This window comes from Pomacea canaliculata, linkage group LG1 (assembly GCF_003073045.1).
Source record: "Pomacea canaliculata isolate SZHN2017 linkage group LG1, ASM307304v1, whole genome shotgun sequence".
Lineage (NCBI taxonomy): Eukaryota > Metazoa > Mollusca > Gastropoda > Architaenioglossa > Ampullariidae > Pomacea > Pomacea canaliculata.
Genome location: NC_037590.1, coordinates 6,751,578 through 6,777,565, shown reverse-complemented (window position 1 = coordinate 6,777,565; position 25,988 = coordinate 6,751,578). Strand labels below are relative to the sequence as shown.

General features: G+C 42.8%; 1 protein-coding gene across 4 annotated transcripts in view; it reads right to left on the bottom strand.

Annotated features, from left to right (window-relative positions):
- LOC112556930 (inositol-trisphosphate 3-kinase homolog) overlaps positions 1-25,890 on the bottom strand; it is a 50,741-nt gene extending 24,851 nt beyond the window's left edge. The window contains exons 1-2 of one of the 4 annotated variants that reach the window (XM_025226441.1): positions 25,844-25,890; positions 23,357-23,585 (exon numbers count right to left, since the gene is read on the bottom strand). In XM_025226441.1, the coding sequence (XP_025082226.1) occupies positions 23,357-23,488 (132 nt within the window). In that variant the 5' untranslated portion in view covers positions 23,489-23,585; positions 25,844-25,890. Of the gene's footprint in view, positions 1-66; positions 1,453-2,296; positions 3,296-16,661; positions 17,167-23,356; positions 23,586-25,843 lie in introns of those variants that run through there. The other 3 variants (XM_025226415.1, XM_025226425.1, XM_025226433.1) reach the window with 3 other exon arrangements.
- Positions 25,891-25,988: the final 98 nt, after the last annotated feature.

The window sequence follows — 25,988 nt, the reverse complement described above, 5'->3', positions numbered from 1 at the left end:
GCCAAAGGTCAGCGTGAGAGTGGCAGTGTGTGCTGGGGGAGAGGTACGAGCCCAAGCGGCACTCACCACGGCCAGGAGGTTGGCGATGGCCATGCTGACGCCATGGTGGCAGTGCGGCACACGCAGGTTGTTCTGGATGTTGGACAGGAAGGAGTTGGAGCACTGGCGGCACAGGGCGGGATTCCAGGGGTCCTGCTGATTGATCTTGACGAAGCTCTTCTCATCCACACTGGGCGGCTCCTCGACCGGCTGCTCAGCCGCCACCTTGACGCAGAAGGTACAGCGCTCGTACTTCTTCCAGGCCGGGAATAAGCCCTTCCGCTGCAGCAGCTTCTTCTCGCGCACTTCCATCTCCACGGGGTCGAGACTGTCTACGGACAGGCTCAGCACGTTGCCCTGCTTGAACCTGCGCTTGAAGATGTGGGCTCTCGGTGTGCCCTCATGGGAGGCGTGGCTTTCGTTGACGGTCTTGTGATCGCTGTCTAGCATCCCCGCTTCGGTGTTGTTACTGTTGACGGTGGCAGCAGGAGCCGAGGGGGGAACGGAGGCCTCGGCGTCACTGTGCTTGCTGCGGAGTTTTTTGCTGACCGAACGCTTGTTCCTGCCAGACTGTCGTCGGAAAGAGATGGTTTCCACGGGTGCACCGTCTGGTACATACGGCACGCTCTGAACGCAGCCCATCCTGAAGGGGACGCGCACTTCTCAGTCTCGATGGCAAAGCCTTCTCCAGCACTGGAGAAGATTGCAGACTTCGGATATGAAAACCCTTGATGTCTCCCTTCAAGCCAGGTGAGAGTTACTCCAACACCTTCTTCAATCCCAAGCACAGATGGATCATGTTAATACGTCTCAACAACTTCCAAACTGCGTCGCTAATAAGGTGTGAAACGAGAACCTTCTCTTAGCACGCGCACTTCGCTTACAATCTGAAGAAGTTACTATTAACTCACACGTTGCTGAAGTGACGTTAAAAGTGTTATCAAGTCTGTTCATCGCATCTGCTCCTTAAGTGTCGAAGCATGTTTTTAACACATATGGGGAATCACCTATCTCGAAAACAGCCCATTCGATGGCAAGCCACAGCTGAAAGTACTAGAACATCCACAGGTCGCTGTCTCCTCGAGAAAAGTAAGTGCAAGCGAAGCTGCCCTGAGTTTCGCCCTGCATCGATCCCTCGACAGTCGAGCACACATCCTTCGCATAACTAGAACGATGAGGAGTCCAAGGTAGTCTGCAAAAGGCTGCAGGTATATATCGAATGCGCAAATCCCACAATAGCACACACACACACAATTCTTGTGACCTTCCGCCTCTCAATCTTTCCTATACTTTTGGCCCCCAATGTCTCGGGTGCAAAGGAGGTTCGATGCAGCTGAACAGTCGGAATGGGGGAGTTGGGATGCCTGGTGACTGCATAACTTAACAGTTATGATCTGGCATGCAGTGTCCGTCCTGGAACAAACAGAACCAACACTAAGTGGAGTGACAGATTTCATCGGCCCTGCCCTTCGCCACTACCTACCTAGTGGCATGGACACCAGAAATAACCTCAGCGTGGAATAAATGAAGCACCAACCGTTCGACAACCGTCTCTTTTCCCCATCCCTTTTAGCCCTATGTTGTCCTAAACTGTTCTTTCTTGGCCAAGTTGGAATGTTATACTGCAAAGCTGATGTCAAAGGTTGAGAGAGAAAGTATGACTTTTCAATTCGGTGACCGCACGATACAGCCGATGACAACCCAAAACTTCCAACAGTTTCTGTTCTCTGAAAAGCACTCAAGAAAGAGTCTGAAATTTATTTTTACTTTCCTAAATACAATAGATGAGCACTTGTGAACAGGTTGAGCTACCCTAGCTATAAATGGAGTCACAAATAAGTTTATCTGCAGACGTGAAAAGAGAGAGAGAGAAGGGGTGAAAGATTATCATATAAAATCAATCCAATTCGATCTTGTATTAAAAATGCACTAAGGAACTATGTTAAGACTAACTAATGAATAAAGTTATGCATGCTAAAATTAATCTATATGTATATATCACGAACCTATTCATGACATACACTGGAATGCAATTTGAGAAATCGTTGCAATCACGCTCATAAACAGCAAGTAGCAAATTCATTACGATAACATCTCTAAATGCCAGTAACGTGACAAGATTATGCTAGGCGTCTCCTGACTGACACTTTCTGCCCCATTTTTAATACAGTTTGCAGGAAACCTGTCGCAGCAAACACTTTTAGCAAGATTTCAAACAAAAATAAACACTTTGGAAAGAAGCCGACTTTGAACAAACCTCGGATATACTTTACAACAGACCCGAAACCGGTTTGATGAAGTCCTCGCCTGCCTTGACCTGGTCAGGATGCATATATATATTTGCAGGGAGAGGGGGAACAGAATGAAGTGAAAAATGTTCCAACGATGAAAGAGGTATTAGAGCAACCTTTTCTTTCTCGTGGCGTGCACGATGTTTGTAATACTCCCCAGGTGTTCACTGGAGATCACGGAAATCCAAAGAGCTGTAAAGAACTGGTTACCACACTTCCTTCACTGTCACAGTTCCTCCTCGGTAGCGCGGTGCACGTCCCGTGTGCTGTCAGGCAGCTGACGAAGAACTTGCTCAACACATGACTACACCAACATCAAGCTGGTGATTGAGGGGTACACAACAGACCACCCGGACAGCGCAGGCTGCTAAAACCACCAGCGAACACAAGTCTAAAGGAAGAGCTGAGCTGACGAGAGTCCCGCACCAGCCAGCGTCGCTGTGCAGTCAGATGTTGGCGGCTTAGCAAAATCAATCACAAACCATGCGGTCGCGTGCGGCCATAGAGGCGTTGGTTCTTTACCCCTGGATCAAAGGATTGCAGCCCTCGCAGGGGGTGCAACTATTCAGTTTCCACTTTGCGGTAGAATCGTTCGACACCCCTAAAAATCGTTGTCAATGTCCGTCCACATCGGCATCCAAGCAAGTCTTACTTTTTTTTCGGATAATTACTCTTGAAAGAGATTTGCCAGGCACTGTGGAGATGGGAAAATGGAATATACGAGTGAACGATTTACACTTCAGCAGAACTGGCGTCACCTCTGAGCACAAACTACTACTATAACGATTATATATAATCTTTGCATCAGACAAATCACACTGAAAACACACACACACAGAGTACACAAATGAATAAAGGGTATGGCGACCTAAACTCTTAGGCATTATCAACGCTGATTACAAGTGAGAGAGAAAGAGAGAGTGTGTGCGTGTGTTAACGACGACGGTGCAGTCTCAGGTGTTATTTCCCCATCCCCTCCCAAGCCCCAAAAGCTCATAACATCATGCCACAACCAAAGTCAACACATATGAAAAGAGGTTTTGCAAAATAAATGTGCGACTAGGAGGAAGAAATTGGTCTTTCACGCCTTCCCAGCAGCTAAGGCTATATCACGGCGACAGCCAGCCCTGTAAACAGATAAACAAATACCACATGCAGAGAAAGAATAGCGTGCCTAAGGCGAGAGCTGAACCCACGACAACCAATCCTCACTGTGTTCGTGACAGGCGTTAACCTTTGCGCCACCGGGTAGCCCAAATGTGCAAATATATCGAAAACGATAGCCGACCACTAGTCACAGAAGAAACTTTAATTCTTTTTGTTGTTGTTGTTGGTTTTTTGTTTCTGTTTTTGTTTTGTTTTTTTGACGACAGATCTTCCTCCCCGACACGCAAAGCTGTGTTTGAAAGCCAACCACCTTCCCGCCACCACCAGCCCCAGCAGCATCCCACCTGTATAGTTAGGCCGATTCGCACCCGTGGATAGATAAGTCGACATTGGTGGGTCTCTAACCTAAATCGAAAAGTCACGCATACGTACTTGCCTCCCTCTTGTATAGCTGCATCACCAAGTGGAATGTGAGTTGGATCGTTAAGGCGTGCCGCGAGTGGGGCCGCCTTTCATGTCAATGCCAACTACAGCTGTCCAGCCATCACGTGCTCATCACGAGCTTACTGCAAACTCCCACCATCTTTCTGTGTCTGCGCGCGTGTTCATTTGCTGCGAAACGATCGTCCACACCACAACATCTCCGCCCTTTTTTTTAACCGGGTACTTTTTGCACCGGATCGAAATAAATATTTAAAATCTTCCGAAAGCTTCTCCAGAATGATGGAGAAGGAGTAGGGAAGACGAGTTTCAGAACTTGATACACTTATGAAGCAGCATCTTTGCACGCAAGAGTTTTGCACGACTAACCTTTCCGTGAACCGAGCCTTTCCGAGTCTTTTCCCTCGTTCGACAAGCGCAGTGCATGCTATGCCGTCCACGCCCTGGGAACGAAGGTTCCAACACGCGGGAGGCAACATTGCTCTTCACCTTTTCTGCAATCTCGCTGCCATTAAGAGCATGTCAATATTCAACTCCGCTGAAACCGTAAGGAAGATATGTGGAGAGTGGAGGTGGCAAAGGGGTTGGGGTGTGGGGTGAGAGAAAAATCGTTTCGAAGCACAAACCTGTTGCGCTTGAATGTCTGGCTGGAAAATTCAGGGTGGCTTTTGCCAAGGAGCACGCTGCAACATAACGATGTGGATGAGGGAAGCCTACAAAAATCTATACGATGCAAGGAGAGACATCCAACACTTGCAGGGCTAAGTGTGGGTCAGAGCAGCTGGTGTTCGCAGCTGTCGCTGACATTGTTGTTGCTGTCCGAATTGTCAGCAGGCAGACCACGATGATCCCATTTATCTTTGACACGGCGAAAAGCCCACTTAGTCACAGGTTCTCGAGTATGATACGTGTATACTAGTATAGTTGCAGTAACTGCAGGGCCTCCTTAAGTCCCACGCTGCCACACAAAACCATCCCAAAGATCCGCAGACCCGACTTGTCTAAGTCTCCTTATAACATAGGGCAGTCGGGTGGCCCAACGGTTAACACCGGTCACCAATACAGCGAGTGTTGGCTGTCCTGGGTTGAGCTCTTGTCTCTGGCATGCTGTTTTTTCTCTGGATGTGGCATCTGTTTAGAGTCCTGGCTGCACTGCCGTCATACTATAGGCTTAGTTGCTGGCTCGGCGTAAAACACCAATACCGCCCCAACCCCCCAGCATAGAACACCAATTACCATCCCCTACCCCGCTAGGCGGGAGGAGGGCTAATCAAGGTTTTGCGTAAACTTTTGACTCCATTTCCGACCACAAACAAAAGCAACTACAGGTAGTCCTCGACTTACGACGGGGATCCGTTCTTAACGCGGCGTCGTAAACCGAATTTCGACGTAAGTCGGATCATACGCTCATACAGTACTGTACCATAATAACAGTACAGTACTGCAAACTCTTAGCCTATCCAAACACCTATCCTAACACAGCACCCTACATAATTATCAATAAAAATAAGTACAGTAAAGTATTGTGCAGTACAGTACGCTTTGTTATCACTGTGGCTTTCATAGGAGCAGATCCTGTCACGTGTTCAAGGATGCGATCTTTATCCTTGATAATCGTAGCGACAGTCGAACGGTTAAGTACTAATGACCTGCCAATTTCTGTTGCTGTTTCCGCCTTCTAAGATTGCCTTATGATATCCACCTTCAGCTCCATGGTGATGGTCTTCTTTTTCTTTGATGCACTGACCTCCTAAGTCGGAATGAGCGTCGTAACCACGAAACGACGTAACTCGAGACCGTCGTAACCCGAGGACTACATGTACAATTTTTTCCACGGAACTGTTCTTTTTCTCTCCTAAAATCTGTATTTAGAAACTTTAAGCTGGCAAGTGCTTGATGGTACTCCGATATCAAGTCTTCTAGCGTTTTACCTTCACTTAACTGAGGAAACCTTTGGGACTGCAGAGATCCCAGAAGACTAAAGTGTAAAAACCACGAGTCACGTGTCTAAAACCATTTCATCCTTCCGATGTTCGTCACCGCTGAGACAGGTTAAAGACCGAATACAGCTTTCATCCCAAAAGACTTGACTCAGCTCATTACGCTGCTTCCAAAACAAACCACATTTCTGTTAGTGAGACTTGAGTCTTTAAACACCTACCTCCCCAACTGAACTCAGAAAGTTGTTAAGTCCTTGACGCCATGAGTGTGTGTGTGTGAAAGGTGACTTGTTGAAATCTCATCTAATTCGCGAAATCCGTTTCGCTGAAAGTCACCTTGTACAAGGCAATCAAACACCAAAGTCGACGAAGTATTTTTCAACTTAAAATCGCGTCACATCCATCACAGTAACTTTTATCCTGATCTTTCCTGTCGCTATGCTCACCAACTGCCACTCTGGTATAGCAGCCAACTCTCCAACGGACATGTTTTCTCTTCAGCCTAAGCTCCGCAGGATTTCGACTGCTGCCCTGTCAGGGTTTATTGGGTCTGTACTTTTCCACTTGTGTTTTTATTGGCAGAAGCATCTATCTGCTGACCTCCAAGACACAGTTCAAGGAGGCCCTATTTTCCACAGCCGCAGTCGACTATTTCCATCATATTCTCAACTTCTCTACTGTTTTTTTTAACGCATCTTAACACAACCTGTAAAATCAAGTAACTCAGAAAACGAGTACGACTATAATATATCTAAGGCGTCATTATGTTGCTATTTGGTTGGTTTTTGTTTATATATTCTTGGTTTCTCGTGGGAGGGGGTAGGGTGTGTCTGTGTGTGTGCGGGCGCGTTTGTGCATGAAATCCTGATGTAGTGCGGGTATTCAAAATGATGTTCGTAAAATTTTAAATGCTCCAAGAATAAAAGCTTACATAACTGCACCTCCCAGTGATGTTTTTCCTACCCAAACGTTTTATCAAAATAGAAGTTCCTGCCATTGTTCTTGTGGAGGTTATATAAAAACGTCCTCGGTGAAGTTTTGTTTCAAACAGAACTGGCGTTGTTACTCTAAACCGCGCGTGACGCGCTTTATCTTTATGCAGATATATCTGACCACGTTTTCACTCTCAAAATATCCACTACGAGTGTGACTGCTATTTGGGTTAAAACACGAGATCCCCTTTCTAGGTGGACAGCCTGATATGTCCTGTGTAGAGCAACCTGTGGCGCCTTGTCAGTAATAACAGGTTCCTTTAGCTCAGCTGTTTTGCTGTGCAACATTTATTTATTTGTGTCTATATCCACAGCGAGTAACACCCAGCACCTCAATGGTCATGCGTTTCTCATGCACTGTGAAGTAACAAGGTATCATTTAAACAAAAAAGTAGCGACTACATAGGAGGTTACTTGTTCAACTTTTCGAATCATCAATGTTAAATTCTGGAAGCGAAATTTTAAGCTCGTGGATTCCTACGTTATCTAATTCAAGCGACTATGTCTAGGCTCAGAAACAAATTGTGTCCAAGCCAGGTACTCGATCTTTCCTCTCTCATCCACCCCCACCCACTTAAGTCTGCGTCTTCTTCGTGAGGTGAGTGCACCCCTGCCCAGCCTTACCAACCGACGTCACAATGTTACGAGCTGTTATCTGAACCCAGAATGCAGCGATGACAAACGAATAAACTACCAAAACAACAAGACTATCGTGTTGATGATATTTTAAAAAAATGTTTGCTTCGGATATTTTCTTTCTTTCGCCCTTTGTAGCTTTCGCGATCTCCAGCAACTCGTTCCTGTCTTTAATGGCAGTTTCCTGAGGAAGAAGAAACACCCGTCGTTCTGCCGCAATTGGATGCTGACGCATTGTACGTCCCTCCACACTACTACTCCTTCACACCTGTCACGGAACAAACAGACCGACTTCTCCTATAGGTGGGTGCTGGGTAAATATGGCGAGATCCGGGTATCGACCACATTCAACTGGTACTACAAGAGCATCGCGGAGCGTTGTGAGACCGCTACACCCGACACTAGCTCTCTGTAACTAGAGATGGCTGAGTAAAAATGTCAAGACTCATACACGACCGCATCTAGTGAAACACAGCAGCTACCGTGGCACTGTATTTTTATATATTCTCCCCATCTATAAAGCATTGATATTTCAAACTAATATTTCGATATTTCAAACACGTCACGGATGACCTTGAAGCTGTCTGTTGCTTATCTCTCGTTCTTGTCTCAAGCACTAAGTGCACGCTCCTTACGAGTGTGTGTATGCAAAATACAAATGACGCATTTATTATTGTTGTTATCATAATTATCTTTAAAACCCTTTCGCCCAGTACAAGAGTATCAGGTGACAGTAGCAATTTCCACTAGTTCTGAGCCCTGGAGCAAAGTGACTGCCACCTAGTTATTTTTAAGATGAACATTATTTTTTTAAATGGTTTAGAGAATCAGCAGCAGGTACTTAATTATGACTCGGAAGATGATACGCAGAGTGGTAATGAAAAGCGATACCTGTGCTAGCTCACAGGGTGTCTGACTACAGCTCACTACAGGCATATTCCGGGTGGTGCACAAACGACTGCTCGCGCTTATGGAGACACTAAATACTGACGGCAGGCGCCACGTAGAGCGCAACAGGGACGTAAACTCCTGTTTACCTGTGGTGAGAATTCACCACCCATTCTGACACTAACCACGAACTAATATCCCTGGACTGCTGGCAGATGATTTTTCCAGTTAACTGCTAAAACGAGGCATTAGACGACATGGCGTCCGGTTTATTCACATTCTTTGCTCGCCGAGACTAACAGCGGATCACTTCGCAAGAGGCCAAGAGTGAGTCTCGGCATGCAGACATCAGTCCATCAATACACATCTATGAACTAGCATACTTCTTCCTTGCCAGTTCTTATCACACACACACTTTGATGGGCAGTTTTCATTTTTCCACCGACATAGTACACATAGCTTTACACTGCTGCCACCAACACTAAACAGAGCGTCCTTCAGGACCCTACCCAGCTGATCGTAGAATTCCTCCACTTCGTCGTCCGCGTGGAAGCTGAAGCGTAGCTTGTACAATGGTGACACTGTGAGGCCCGCCAGAGAAAGATATGCGAATGGAGATCGTCCGCCAGAAATGAGTGTATTCTATGTATCCTGCTTCTTTAAGTACAAAGAAGCCCATACCATGCTGATGTCTTCTCTCCTCTGTACCAGAGCTTGTGACCTTCGTTGCTGTCTCCCCAAAGCCTGGCCATCTGCTCTCTGCCAGTCCCACAATATTAGATCGTTCTAGCTCACGAGTGAGCTCCTTCACATCGCAGCAGTGGTGTAATGTGCAGAAGCTTCACTTACCAACTAAGTCCTGACAGCTACAAATACTTGGGTTCGTTTCACGTTTGACCGAGTTTATCCAATGTTGTGACATCATACTGCTGCTTCAGCTCAGTACAAAAAGGCTAACCCGTGACCATAGTTTCATATTGCTACTTGTGCTGAGCGATGACCAAGGAGCAAAACAGGGGTGCTTGAAGAGTGATGGATATAGTAATTATAGTACGACAGGTCAGCAGAAACCTTATAAACATCAGATAACGCCCCCACCCTTCCTGCACATTGCTTAAACCCTTCACAATGCTCACATTTGACATCTTATCCGTAAAAATAGTCAGAAGATGAGTCAAAAGCAAGCACTACAATCCTTTCCTACTTAACAAGCAAATTGCTCTGATCTTCCGTATTCAGAATCATGCCTTACAAAACCCTCTCACAGAAATATCCGCCTTCAAAGTCTACCGAACCAAAACAGGGCTTTGAATCAAAGTCTTCGTTACAAAAATAATTAAAAAAAATGAAGCGGTTATTGCGACTGGTAGGAGACTACAAAAAATCGCCATCAAACACACGCTCACAACACCAGAACAATTATTTACTCAATAACGCCGTCGAAGCAAAGTTTTAACGACCACGCCCAGAGCGATGATAAAATTAAGCCTCTCTCGCAATGAACCGCTATCACAACATCACAACATCGTGGACAGCTCCTAACTGTGAGGTCATTGTCATAGGCGCCTTGTTTTTTTTTTTTTTTTTTTTTTTTTTTTTTTTCTTTTCTGCATTGCGTGAGTCCGACCTGAAGAAATAGCAGTCCTTATTAACACCACTATTGTTTTGATTATTTACAACATTGAGTGTCTTCTCCCTTCAGCGCTGAACAAAAATCTGCCTCCGAATTTAATGCCAATACCTGTTGTTGGATTGATCCCCAGGGATTTGTACAAGCGTCATTGTTTGGTCATTCAGTTTTTTCTATCATTCATCGCCCGCAGTATTGAGCATAATGGCAAACACTCCACACGCTCTCCCCACTCTCTACAACGTTTCCTTGTCGACGCGAAATTATTATAAGCTTAGTGCATCACTCGGGTGGTCCGGTGGCGCAACGGTAAGCGCCTGTCACCAATACAGTCCTGAGTTCAGCTCTTGTCTCGGGTGCTGTGCTTTCTCTGTATGTGTCATCTGTTTGAGGGCTGACTGGTATAGTTGCTGGCTCGGCGTAAAACACGTCAGAACCCCTCCCCCTCCACCTTTATTATATCCCTGGCAGGATGTAACAGTCCTCGACTGGTGTGCAAGAGACTTCGTATCACCTTTCCATTCGCAAAAATTCAAATGAATTTCAGACGGAGATCGAGCCCTGTGACCACTTTCGTTACGAAACAGAAGAGATTTAAAATTTCTTAAAGCAAATGTACACGATTGCAACCAAATATTGATTATTTTATTATTTCTTTAATTCTATCACTGAGCTAAGAAAACACCAAAAAAATATCAATATTATTATTTTAAAAAATCAGTATTTTTTTTCCATCTGTAAATTATAAGAGGTTAACCAACGCTTATTTAAAGTTGTATGATTTTTAAGACCCCGATATAAACATTTTGTGGTTTTATATAAACAGAATAACAGTAGCTTTATAGATCAGTCATAGATGAAAGAACATATAAGTACGCGTGTTAGTATTATCCTGATTCTCGTCCTCGATGTAATACAAATATTTTCTTTGTGATATTTAATGAATGTAAAAACTGAAATTAAAAAAAAAGTAATGACTAAATACAGGCTTTGGTATAGTTCTTTACAAAAGCTCACCAACTTAACCTCTTTTACATTTTCAGACTCTCTACATCAGATCGTTTACAACAGGCAAATTTTCTTTGCGTGATTTATTATTCTCTTACTTGGCTAACCCAAATTTCTACGCGATGAGAAACAATGATATCGTACTAACTAGAAGAAGGAAGGTAATTGTGTTGCTACCATTGTTCCTTGTTGTCATACGTACTTCACTGCCATTTGTGCCACGCGTTTCATTGTACTCTACATCTACACATTGCCTGCAGGGGATAAGGAGGATTAGGGAAAGAAATGTAACCAAAGAGGGAAAATCACCTACTGTAGGTCCCACATGCCTCATCTCCATTTCACCACACACCCACCATTCCACAATTTCATCCTCCCTTGTCTTTTTACCCCCTCTTTCTCGCATCCTGTTGAGACGGAAAAAGAACAAACATTTCCCATTTCAAGGGCTCTCAAGCCGACCGAGTCACTTTTTTTCTGTGTCGAACTTAGCGAGGAGCTTTATTCAATGTCTAACTCTGGAGAACCAAGCCCTTCGTTGCACAGTTTATCAAGGAGCGCCTGTTTGCTTAGTAAGAGGCCGGTGACTTACAAGTCCCTGACACGCGCGTCAGACTGGAGACCATCTGAGCATTCCTCACATCCCCCCTGTCATCGCCGTTAGCCGGCCAAAGGCTGGTCATCAAAGTTCCAGACTAGAGCGTGGCGAGATTAATGAACGATGTCGCTTGTAGAACAAGGCCACAGAAACTCTCGATGTAGAAAAGTCACATAGCGGTGCTAAACGTCCAGTAAGTGATGGTGGTCAGCTGGCTAGAATACATCTGGCTATCGAACTATTATGAATGAGAGAACTGTCTTCTCTATTCCCAACAAAAACAGAGTCCACCTAAATTTTCTTTCCCCACAGTCGTATTAGAGCGGTCCGGTGGCGCAACGGTTAGCGCTGTTAGCGCCTGTCACCAATACAGTGAAGGTTGCTGCCCTGAGTTCATTTCTCGTCTCGGGCACGCTGATCTTTCTCTGCACATGGCATCTGTTTACAGGGCTGGCTGCTTGCCGTGATATAGCCTTAGCTGCTGACACGGCCGTAAAACCACCAATTCCCCCCCCCCCCCCACAGTCGTATCGACTAGTGTGCAAAGGCTGAAACCAGGCAATGCTACACTGTAAGATCCACTGCTGACCCAGGTCTTTTGCACAGCCAGATGACATCCGAACCCCCTACCAACTCACCCGCACGTGTACTGAGGAGGCATGAAAACCACGGGTAAATCATCTTTAAGAAAATCACCCAATCCACATGCCCTCTGTCAATATATCCAGATGTGTCTCTCAACATTTGCACATGTAAAACATTTAGTCCCTGAGCTACCTGCAATCACTGCTATGAGGCTATGCTAAAGGACAGACCATAGAACACGCTGTGTGAGAGGTGATATTGGAGCCTGTTAGGCGATGCTCAGCTTTGTTACTAAACTACCGATTTTGCATGCTTCCTTTTTGTTTCCTTTAAGACCAACCTGAACGGTTTGAGTTGTTTTTTTGTTTTTTTTTTGTTTTTTTTGGCAAATATCAGTAGATGTAGGCGATATAAAAATAACCTGTAAATTTCAGCTTCCAAAACCAATTTATTAATTAAAAAGTGGGAAAAAATTCCCAATGCCCAGAGCATTTGAAATTGTACAAGATAAAATGCACTTCCTGTACAGAGGCCGATGACCTCCAGAGATGCTGAAACAAGACTTGTGTTTAATAGCAACACTTCAAACCACAACCCCATCGTCCCAGCACAAGTGTCAACTTTTACTCCAGTGTTAACCCATCTTACACTACTAGTCAATGTCGTGCAGACAGAAGGCAGTAAGCAGGAAGTACTAGCTGCTGTGCAAGCAGACAGCAATGAGTGATATGTACGAACTACATACTTCTCTACGACGCTAATGGCGACGACAAAGTGAATGTATGCCGCAGAACCAGAATGGGAACCAGTCTGATACTCGTCTTGCAAATAAGTTCGAAACCTGGCGTGACACAGAGCGTCTAGAATAAACACTGGCTTCGCTCGCGTTGACCGAAAACAGTCTACTCTCTGGGTCAACGAGCCACGCACGGTATACACAGTCCTCTCACTGTATCGTCGCCACCTGACTATATTCTTTGCTGCTACTCAAGGTCAGTAGGCCAACCGCCCGATGGCTATATTTTCTGTCAACTGCCCTCTGTGGCTGTGGCCCTGACCTTCAATGACCAGATCACGGTGTAGCAGCGGTGTCACTTATACAACCACACTGCGCAATGGTTGAGCTTAAAATAACCCAGCTGTCGACCAGGGGCCGTATTCTTGAAGCGTTGGTAAGTCGTTACCAAGGGATAAAGTGGGGAATCGAGGACACCAGGGCTTCTGCTTACGCAAAAAATTGCATACAGTACGTATTAAAAGTTCGGAGGACCCCTTCAATTTTCGTCAATGGGGTCCCCTTCAAATGTGGGCGAAGAACAGGAACCCCTTAAAATCTGAAGAAGGGGTCCCTGGGACCCCAAAGAATTTAGCCTTAGCAGAAGCCCTGGAGGACACACTTCTTGTCTCCGTAGGATGCAGTGACCAATTCTGTGGATACTGCTTTCTTTTACTGAACACCTAAGAATCCTTGATACTGCTTTACAGCTACCGTTGAAGGGATAAAGCAACATCTAGAATATCTGGACGGATTGACTTTCGATTTCCCCGGGACGACTTACCCTCGCGGCATGCATACTGCCCCAGCATGTCCATTCTAGTACTACCATGTCTTCTTTAAGATGTTTTCTCCGGCGACGAAAATCCTCAGCCCTCTGGACTATAACATGATACCGAGTATAGCCGCAAATGTTTTGCACTATAATCGAACCCGTCTTCCAGTCAAATGCCTGCCTGGCAACCTCAGGGAAAGAAGAGAGTTGGGAGACCAAAGCATACCTGGAAAAGAACAATAGAGAGCGAGGCAAAGGACATCGGAATCCCATGGGCCCAACTGAGGGTGCTGCCCAAAGTCGGGTCCGCTGACGAGGTGTTGTTGCGGCCCTATGCTCCTCGAGAAGTAACAAGGACGAAACTAAGCTAACTAGTCTTCCAGTGTTCACTCATCGCACGCCTCAGCAATAAAACTGACTCCTGTTGCTTAATTGCTGATGGTTCACAACAACAGGCAGTACACTTTTACTACTTTTTCAAGGGGTAGAAGCATTGTTTGCTTGCTTGTTAAAAAGCATTCGTTTTGAGTCATTCGAGCACGAAGAATACAATTGCATACGTTGTTCGCTGTTGTAACCGTTAAGGGACAATTTGTAGGTCACATAAGTGGTCCCGCCGTGGACCATGTTGCCACCGTTATCTGCCAGACATCTACACTTGCAACTGCTTGTCGAGATGTCAAGCAAACACAGACTGCACACACATTTATTCAGAAAGCTGACTCTGAAATATGTACCGCGATGTTCTAACTCAATCGTAACGCTTCAAAAATCATTGGCGTGGTAAGATAACACAGTTTGTGCAAAGAACACACGCAAGCGCTCGAGCACGTGTATAAGCCCCACCAACGGTAAACAGGGGACCGTGAACTCGTTCTGTGAGCTACAATCAGCTTTAGGAAGAGTAAGGGTATGAGAGTAACCGGAGATTTTAAGACTGTCGTATATCGCACGCGTTGGTGCAGCTGTTGCCAATAAATTTTCTAAATTCGGCAGTGTTAAGTTTCAGATTAATTTTTAAGACTATCATATTGTATATCAAACTGAAGGGCATGTTCTCTAGTTTTAGATCGTTCCACAACCATGTTTTAAAATGTGCTTTAACAATCCCAACGTTTCTGTAAAGACGCCCCGACAGACATCTCACCTAACGCACAGCGTAGTTAAAACCAGAGACCTCGATCACTTCTCAATTCACTTTGAACTCAACCAACAACTTGCGTGAGAAACTGCACCCTTGATAAATATGTTTGTGTCTCGTATTGGGCTTGATAATGGATTAGTATTATGGGTAGAGATTTATTGTCACAGGCCAGTCATACTAGCGGGCTCAATACCCCCAACCCCAACAACTGATCCAGCTTTTACATGGGCACCTAACCCCTAAGTAGGCTGGAAAAGAATGCAACTAGGGAGAGGAGACGGGTATTAATTTTTTTTATATAAAAAAACAACCAGAAAATTAAATAACTAAAGCGAGAAAATACGACACTTTCCAAGGACTGTAAGGTTAAAGGACTTACTTTACCAACTGAGTATACTTCCATCTTTGCAGGATTTACCGTACTTATTTCGTGTCAAACAGGTTTTTATAGTCTAATTTTAAATTAAAATCTGAACTGTGAAAACGTGTATTATTATTTTTTTAATAATGAGACGATCTTTACAGTCTGTGGACTTGCCATTAAGACCGATAGTCGGAACACCTTGGTCGTTACAACTGTCGTTGATTGTTAGCGAAGACTGACAACAGATTGTTTTGATTTCCGACTGTATTTTAATTCATAGATTTTTAGATGAGCTACGTAGAATATCCTCTTCCCCTGAGTTGTTAAGTGCTAAGAAAAGGGAACTTTTTGGCTTATACTGCTTGGGGCGTTAGAAGGTTCCACGTTGTGTAGCATCCAGATTTTCTCTGTTGACCGACGCAAGCAGTCGGCCATTAAGCTTTTTTTGCACCAGCGGACCTCGCAGGAGAAAAACCGGAAGGAGGGAGGTGAGGAGGGGTGGATGTTGACGGGACGAGGCTAAGTCAGTGTGTCAGGAAACAGAACCCACTTTGACAACGTCCTCACGACCGAGAAGAAAAAGAAAGCAAACTATTGCCACTCGACGTTACGGACAGAAGTGCGTGTTCCAGAAGCGTCGCATTCGAATTAAACCTGGAGGGGGAGGGACTTCACATCCGTGGCCAGAGAGGAACGCCACCACCACTTGTGACACTCTAGTGTAGGTTAGCAATACTTCACCGGCAGTCTAGCTCTAAGGCAGCAAACAAGGGCTGGTAATGGCCCCCCAGTCTCCGCTTTACATAAAGCTTAATGCCCAGCTCTTACAACCTCTCCCAGAAGAAAACTGAAAAAAAAATTAATTAAAATGTTGATTGTAACCTACACAGATGTGCTTGTCTACAAGGCAAGGCGAACTGTGAACAATGATCTGATTATTTTTGCCTCCATAATTCATTTGTCAGTTCTTATCTCTCTGGAAATACCCCTTCTAACTGTTAGATAAGACCGCTATCATTGTCTATGAAAAGTTTGTTGGATAAATTCTAATTGGAAACCTTCTGGTTGAACGGAAATTTAGGGATATTTTAAAGCTATTAATCAGCTGGCATGGATAAAAACCAAGAAACTTAAATTTTCTGTGCTCGCAAAAAAAACAAAAACAAAAACAAACTATATATAAATAAATATATAATCATGGTTAGTTACAGACATCACACATATGTGAGTTTCTTTTGCGCTTTGCCTGCAAGGATGTACGTGAGCATGACCTCCACACTTACGTACGCACCAAGATGACATCAGCCACTGGTCATGGTCACGGATCGAAACTCAGCCCCTCCCTTCAGTTCTCTGCAGCGGCTGGCACAAAGCTGTAGCTCGTAAATAACAATTGTTTGTATTATAAATCCTTCAACCGAAGGACTTGAAGAGACAAAATCACTTACGTCGACTATAGCATGCCACATTCCATCGCACCAAGCCGATCCTCCGAGGCTTCATGTATGTCACAACAGGAGCGTGCAGGCCTCTCGAAAAACCTTGTACAATCGGAAACACAACGGGTAGTCATAACGACCAGACTGTGCAATCCAAGACACTACTGTCCCCTTGGTGAGGTGGTGGTAGAAGAAAGTTCAAATGTTTATTGAGTGTAACAGTGAGGGGATCGACCGTTGCTATTTTCAGACGCAAGTCTAACAATTGTTACTACCACTGCGCCGTTGGTTGGAAGGGAGAATGCGGGCTCTCCGCGCATTGCGTATTAGCTTTAGGGGCTACAGGGGCCCACGTCACGCAGTCAAGTTCCTTTTCTAATCTCTACCTACTGTAACGATCAATATTCTGCTAGACACGTTCTTTCAATACATTCGCCGCCATTTTCGACAACTAACCGCGTCGTACTTTTCCTCCAAACAATATATCTTAGTTGGTTACCCATAGCACCTACCCCCCCACACATCACCCACCGGCCTCCCTCTCTCTTTTGATATACAACTAGATGGCAGACCAAGACATACCTAAGCTCTTCTTATGTGTTTCTGTTGGCTACTTGAGCACAGATTACACAGGAAGCGCTAAAGCTTGCAAGGCGACACTGTAAGATGGGCATCAAGTTTCAAAAGAACCTAGACTTGCAAGTACTACTGGCTCACGACTGCGCGTGCCTTGCCAGTGGCTCCAAAACACACACAAACACAAATGGTACAGAGTCCTTAGATCCAACACTTAAGAAGGAATCGGTTTTTTAATAGGGGATGAAAGGTAGGGCGATCATGTTCGAGTTTCAAAGTTGGCAAAAGTGTTCTGTCAAGCTGTCGACTTCCGACGGCGAGTGTGGGCTCTCATTTTCGTTTACGTGCGTGCCCCAGGAGGAGTGGGGGAAAATGCAAGCAGAGTGGCGTTCGATGATACCAGTCGTTGTTCATCGTCGACCACTTAGTTTTCGGCGATTCCATTTATTCCTTTCAAGCCGTGTACATAACCGAGCGATCCTTCAAGGTCTAAACCTGGTTCACGAGGACCTGAAAATTATCGTCTACTAGTCGCTTTCTGTAGCTAAGCCCTCGTGCAAAATAAGAGCAAAGAATAGTACAAATGTATATATAATAATAATAGCAGGTATACCCTGGGTTATACTTTACGAGAACGCAAAAAATATGAGATAGGATGCTTGGTATATTACAAAACAATGTCAAAAATATGTCCGTCTATTGTAGGAATATTAAACATGTGTAGAATGATATATAGGAAAAAAAAGAAAGAAATAAATTTAGAAAAACAACAACAAAACGAATCTACAATGCCATGTCCTGAAGGAACATGTGAAAAGCCTCATTCTCTTGTCTACGGAAGATAAGCGACCCTGAAGGAGCAGGTTGAAAGCTCTATTCTCGTGTCCACGGAGGACAAACGTTAGTCACGTTTTCCTCTGTCGTTTCCTTTTTCTTTTCTCACTGAACAGGTTGAAAGCTCTATTCTCGTGTCCACGGAGGACAAACGGTAGTCACGTTTTCCTTTGTCGTTTCCTTTTTCTTTTCTCACTGAACAGGAAAGCGGCTTGTACGAAAGTTGTCAGCAACATCTTTCACGCGAGTGGGAGCATCCATGTTAATGCGTGAGCTAAAGGTGTGTACAAATTATAAAACAGAACCTACAGATCACTGATCAACACGGAAAAAAACTGTTGGATAATCGACTTAATTAAGAACGAACCTTTGACTGCCAGTCAGGTTCATAAAGGAAGGATACTTCACTTTTTGATTCTTGTGTGCTATGAGGCGTTGCCCAGGGAGTCAGCCCAGTTTTGTGAGGGAAAAGAAAATGAGAATTTTTTCTAAAAACCAAGTGAGAATTATGATAGTCAACGACTTGTGACGTTTATCGTTCAAAAATTTGGAATAAGTACCGTATACTAAAATAAAACCACCCATTTAAGAATAACTTTTCACTCAGATTAGGCTTGAGCGTACGTCGTCTTGTATTTCATTGGCGCGCAAGTTATCTCGTTTCCTCTGTCACCACCAGAAGGCATGATGCAAAGCAGTTCAAGATATTTTCCGCATAATGCATTCAAGACTCATATTATTTTAAGCAACTATCTTGTCTGGCTGAAACACAGAGGCATCAAAGATATTTTGATAATGGGTATAACTGTACTTAAATGACATCAGCAGCGTCATTGCTTAACTCGCCTAGAATGTTTGAACTCTCCCTTGCCCCGATTCTGCTGAAACTGAAAAGCATTTTCTCCTTATATGCCCTTAATACTTGAACCTTCCCTAAAAAATACTTTAAGTACCCTTCCCTTTTTCATTTTACTCTCTTGGATGTCAGATAACCAGTGTTGTCCATAGGAATGGGAATCCCCAGGGTTGTCCATGGGACATATTTTTCTATCCCATCCCATCCCATCCCATGGCAATTTATGCCTGTCCCATCCACAATCCATGGGATTCCCATGGTAATAACATTCCTATGGACAACACTGCGCATTGCACACTTTGTTAACAAAGTCATGCATAATGAAACTGGAATAAAAAATATTTTTGTGCTTAAAAGTCTGACAATGCAAATTTCAGCGTAAATTTATTTTACAATATCAAGTATCGACTACCAATGGAATCCAATGTGTGCTGTCCCATCCATCCCATCCCATGGGACGTTTCCCATGGGATTCCCATTTCTATGGACAACACTGGCATGAGGAAACGTCCCATGGGATGGGATGGGACAGGCATAAATTGCCATGGGATGGGATGGGATAGAAAAAATATGTCCCATGGACAACCCTGCAGATAACAGAATGCTAACTACACTACACCTTGCCTCTTTTGTTAACAATGCATTGGAAAAAAGAAAACGTTGTGCTGTTGATTAAAGCCCTTAGTACCTAGGAATGGTCAGATAGAAATGGTAATGTAAGTTGGCTACATGATGTGCTATGATTAATGTTTTGACGTTTGTCTTTGTACCTGTGTATTTACATGACTGTATAGTGTCGAATGGCTTAATACACATCTTTGCTTGTACCTGTGCATGGTTATGCTTATACGTAATTGTATTGACTGTTTGCTTGATACATATCTGTATACGAGCATATGCAAGATTGTAATGGTTTGATGCATGTTCGCATTATACAAAGTGTATTATTCATTCACGAATGAAAGTCTAGTGGCGAGCATGCTTAAATACATTCATAATACGTTATGTATTATCATGTTGTACCCCCTATGAAAACAGGCCAGAAGCCTGAATCATTAAAATATCCTATCTCTCTCACACGCACACAGAGCGAGAAAGGGGAGAAGAGAGAGAAAGCCGAGGATCCTCCGTTGTGTGCACCAAGAACCACACCCATCCATTGCCACGCAAGGTCTACTTGTCTGCCTTCAATCCGACAACAGCAGCTGCTTTTGCCCATTTTTGTTTTAGATCGCGTTGCTGTCACGCGCACTTTCGAAACGAGGAACCGAGCTCGGCGAGAAGCGAAATCAATGGCATCAGCACGTGCGTGGACGTGCTTACCAAAGGAATACAGACAGAACACGTAGAAAAAAATTTCTCCCTCGCAGACTGCTCTGTTCAAACAAGCGAACGCCTCTTCATATGTTCCACTGACATTTTCCACCATACTGTGTTGCTCCCTTCCCAGTCCGGCAGACTTGCGTCGCCGAGAGCACGCTACCGTCAGCTCCGACAAAATAAAACCACCACTGGCGTGACAACACTGTGTTGCTGTCACCCACAAAGCTGGCACATTTGTCTGTGCAGATTTTCTAATGTAACAATATTGAGCGATGGTTGACAAAAGGGGGAACACAGTATAACTACTGCTTATATTACAAACTTGGGGATCTCGACAGTGGGTGCAAGCACACACCTGGACCTCTGGGGTCTCCAACGTGGCTTGAGGACCACGCCCCTGGCTCGCATATCCAACAGATCATAACACACACACCGGTCCCAGAAGATTATAACACACACTCACCGGGTCCAGCAGGATGCGATCTCTCGCCTGACACTAGCCTCGCACGATACGCTGGCATTGCAGAGCGCCACATATCGTCAGTCGGCCTTCGCGTGTCATCAGGCATCAGTAATACGGTCTCACGTGCACAGTCTATGACCCTTGTCAGTAAATGAGTGCATATTGGGGCTGTCTAACCTGTGAAATTAATAGGCCATTTCAAGTTTGGAAAAGAAGCTCCCGCGACCTAGGTCTATGTACATACTGTCCGCTCGCTCGAGTCTCGGGAAAAATGGTCAGCTAGCAGAGAGATGCTGCGCGCTGTGAACACGGACACAATGTATTGTCTCAAATTAGTTTTTCTGGTAGCGGAAAAAGGCGATTCTTTTCTTAGATGAGGCATTCATAGGCATACTAGATTACCGGTTCTTCTTCCCTATGTGCTGACTTTAGTGACGTTTGTGCAATGTTTAACACAAGTTGTCATCAAATTATTAATAATGCATCAGGTTTGAAAAATATTTACTGCTGTCTTAGTTTTCGTTTTTGTTGAAAGTTAGGGGAGAAATTCTTGTCTAATAGTTGCAAGGCCTCTAGATGTGTAATGCCGAATGGCTGGATAATTAATTTCAAATATTTAGGTGGGGGGTTTGCCTTTTAATAGCAGTAGCAAAAATACTTCCACAAGTCCGAATTTTGAGTTGCGTGCCTTCTGCCTTGTGGCAACCTATGCGGAGCAGGGCCTCCAACGTCTACATTCCAACGGCCCCTACCCCACAGTGTCAATTAAAATGTGGTAGCAGGCTCGTTGGTGGTGTCACAATAACTCCTTATCAACAACTCATGTTAAAACTTTTTTTATCGGAACGTAATTCGTTAGTAAGTAGGATGACATCTATATTCAGTTCAGTTAGGAAAATAAAGATACACAAGTTATGATGGTTTTTTTTTTTAAAAGGTTGGATGCAAAACCTTCTCATATTCACTTGCTAGGTGATCACTTTGCACATTGCTATGCTATGCCCTATTTCCACAGTACATTTACCGCAGAATACATTAATGGCTAAATATTTTTTGTATTTTTTGCTTGATAAATATTAAGCTTAACAATACACAAAACTATAAGAAAATAAATACACAATTTGATATAACAGCAGTATGTGACAAAAATACATTTTTTAAAAACTATATCCATAAGATAAATGTACATCCTCTTAAAGTGAAGATGTCGTATTAAATATTTTCAACACATAACAATAAGCTGCTTTAAGTGGATAATAGGCCTCTGTACTTTGTTATCTCTATGTGTGGCCTTGGCAGAGGTGACAGCTTGCACCAAAGTGTTCTTACTATTACAATTCTTCACTAACAGTATCACTTAAGAGACTTGTACCCTACCTCTTAATATGTACATACACCATCTACCCTACCCCGTGGGGCGGTCGGGTGGTGTAACGGTTAATGCCTGTCACCAATACAGTGAGGGTTGGCTGTCCTGGGTTCAGCTCTTGTCTTGACCCATTCTTTCTCTACATGTTTACAGGGATGGCTGCCTTGTGTTGATATAACCTTAGTTGCTGACTCTGCATAAAACACAAATCCCCCCTCCCCCCAACCATTCCAACACATCAGCCAGTCACAGCCAATTTTACTTCCCACCCACCAAAAATCCCCCAACCCATAAGCCCCCTTTTTGTAGTTTGAGAAAGGGGAGATTACCTATTATTGTTACAGTAAAACTTCTTCATTAAAACCTTCATGATTACAGCACCCTCTTAAAGTAAGACCCCCAAAATTTTCACAACTGTATTTTGCTATATAAACATCGTTTCTATTATGACTACTTCCCCAACCCAATTTACAACAGACAGTTCAATCTCCAATTACGAGTTAGCTATTTATGTTAAATATTACAGCAAAGGCATGCCTTGCTCGAACAAATTTTCAACGTTTTTTTTTTTTAGCTGGGGAGGGAAAACTTCTTGAAAAAAGCATTGTCATTATTCTGGAGGTTTTCATGAAATGTATGTGCAAAGGTTTGGCTAATATTAAACAGGTGTTACTCTTTGGGCAGTCATTGAGCCTGGGCCTGGTTGATTCAACTTTCGGAATTGATGTTATGTGGGATATGGTCATGGCGGGGTCAACTGGACTCAGGAGGGAGGTCGATATAGCCAAACCTATATGATCTTTGGTTGAAATGACCAGCCTACCTCCAAACCCCCCTAATTATTATTGTCTCTGTACCAGCACACCTGAGTTGATTATGCTTCATTAAATTGTGCTTTATTGCAGCTTTTTGAAGAAATCCCATTCAAAAATATAAATAGTGCATTTTAAGAGTGTCTCTGTCTGCCACTTGACAAAAATCCTTTTTGATGCGGCTTTTAAGAGCATTATATCAACATTTAAATGAGCTTAATTTTGTAGGTGTTTGCAGTCATGGTTCACAGAATGAAAGCAGGTGTTGATGTCCCTACTACAACCCCTCTAAGTTCAAGTTTGCCAGATTAGCAAGTTTAATAGGGAGGTTCTATTGTATCATGCTTCTACTTTTAAGATTTTATATTTGCCTTGAAAACTAACTGAAGAAAACGAGTGATAAATGTTCCCAGTGTCAAATCCATACCAAAGAAGTTCCAAAGAAGCCTACAGGTAGTGCAAAATACTTACCTTTCCACCAGGTCGAGGAGGAAAACCATGTAGAAGCTTGTTGTCGCGGTCACAAACCAGGCTTGACTGATAGCCACTGTTGGACTTGACCAGCAGCTGGCCAAGGCTTAATGAACTGGCATGGGATGCCATTATTCCTAAAGTTGCAGATGATGCAATCCAGATTGCTCACAAATCCTGCTAGCTTGGTGATTGTTTAGTCTGCCCCTGCCCTTTATGCCATGGCCTCCTAAGGCAATATGAAAATCAGAGATAATCTGTTACCAACAGTGCTAGTACTCTGACAGCTACACAGCTAAAATCAATAGCTATGTGAACAAGCAAATGACTGGGCATTAGTGACTACACTCTAGAACAATTGAAGAACATTTGTTCTTTTGCTTTGAGATAAACAGGGTCAGGATATCTTACAGCCAGCAATCTCTCTACAGCAAGTAACCCTTGCAAAATAGTAGAGACCCAAATTTCTAACAATCAAGTTACCTTATTTGTGCAATTTGGCAAATTCTCTCTCTATGTATTTAATAGTCATTGTATATGAATATATACACGCATACATGAAGATTAATAAAAAAAACCACATTAATTTGACACCAAAAAGACAACTTGCAGATTATGTGGTAGCAACACAGCAGCAATAACAACTACAGACACTCTTATCACTATTCTCCATGATTTTATAACAAAGGTCTTATGATTATGATTATTTGCACATGATCATTTCAACCTTTTATAAAATAAAAAATTGTGTTCCTTTAACATAAAATTTATAAACAGCCTCACTTTTTTTCTGGCTTTGATTCCATTTCTTTACATTTTATGTGAAATTAATAAATAACATAATGCATTTCTTTTTTCATGTTTTTATCTTATCAGTGTTAAAAATAGCATGCTTGATTTATTTTAAGTGTCTTATCTCTTAAATGTTCATAAGGTTGAAAGGTTATCTTAAGTGACGTCAATGAATAAGCTTTGAATAAGCTACATGTCCTAACTGTTTACAATCCTGTAGGTCAGCATCAACAAGGACACCCCTTACTAACCCCTCCATATCTTAAATAAAACATGTATATATATAGCACAGTAAGATGATATTTCAAAAAATAATTTAAACCTGATTAAGTTATTTTTTATATGTATCCAGATATTTGCAGAACAGAGCATATATATACATAAATCTCAATAACAAGATCTCTAATCTTAAAATACCATTTAAGGAATTTGTCCTATATCAGTTAAGGTTTATAGGCTACCATTTTAAAATGTTCAAATAAAAGGATATAATCTTTAATAAATGTGTACATTAATTGTGGATATGCAGCAATATTTGTCTGGGGAAAACCATAATTTGAAAGATGAGAAATAATCTCTCAGTTTCTAAAAACAAAGAAAAAAATTATCATCATAGGGAAATGGAGTAGGTATTTTTTTAAAAAAAAAATTAACAAAAATCTACATTTAAAAAAAGTTGTATGCTGTGATTTCTACAGTATAAAAATGTAAGCCAGTTCATCAATTTTCTGAATCATGCATATTTATTATCTCTCACACAAACCTTTCTCTGTATGCAGCCACTATTATTTTCTTATATACTTTCTCAAACATACAATAAAGCAGATAAATTAGGGAGAATGCGAAATACAGAATTTGGTTAGGTTCCATTAAATAGAAGCATATAAACTATGCAAAGCTTCAAATAACTTCAAAAACAAAAATGTGAAGAGGCTCATGCCTTCTGGCAATGGAGGTCTGAAAACAAGAGTTTAGATTGGAGGTCTCATAAATTATTTTGAAATAAACCATTTTGTAATAACTATATGAAAGCTTATATTGCATCATTACTGGTTAAGAAATGTGAGTTATACAGAGTTTCATGCATGCAAACAACATTAAAGCTTATATTACATCATTACTGGTTAACAAATGTAAGTTATACAGAGTTACTTACATGAAAAGAACATTAATGTTCAATATAGCAGGGATCAAGATGGCATTAGCGAGTGCACTTTTTTCCCAGACTGACTGATGAAACTCACAGCATCAAATCAGCTACCAGATCTATTTCAGTTTGGTGTTCAACAATCATAATGACCATGAAAAAAAAATGGTATTCCTGAGTGAACAATTCAACAAGACGTACATCTACTTCAAAACATTCAGGTCTAAAATAGAAGTTTCTCTTATATTACTTAATACTGTACATTTTAACTGTTTTTCATTTATATTTTTGTATGAAATTTATTATCTTTCAGAAGTATTTTGATATCTAGAAGGTATGGTATTCTGTACGTCTTCTTTGGCATTAAATGAATCGGCATTAGCGGAATTTTGATAAATCTGAAGTCCTCCTCAGGAAAAAAAAAAGGTTCCTAAATCCTCTATGAACAGACTTTCAAAAATAAACTAATCAGAACAATGGCGATAAGAAAATATATAAGACCACAATGTAAGACAAGCGTTATACAAGCAATAACCGCATGAACTCACTTCTTAACTTCTTCGAGCAGACGTGACCTTACTGACCCGGAAGTTTGAAGAGAAACCAGAAAGCATATTTTACGACAGTAACAGATAACATATAAATGACAAACAAAGTTATTAATAAAGATCTCGTCACTATTGTTTGTAATAT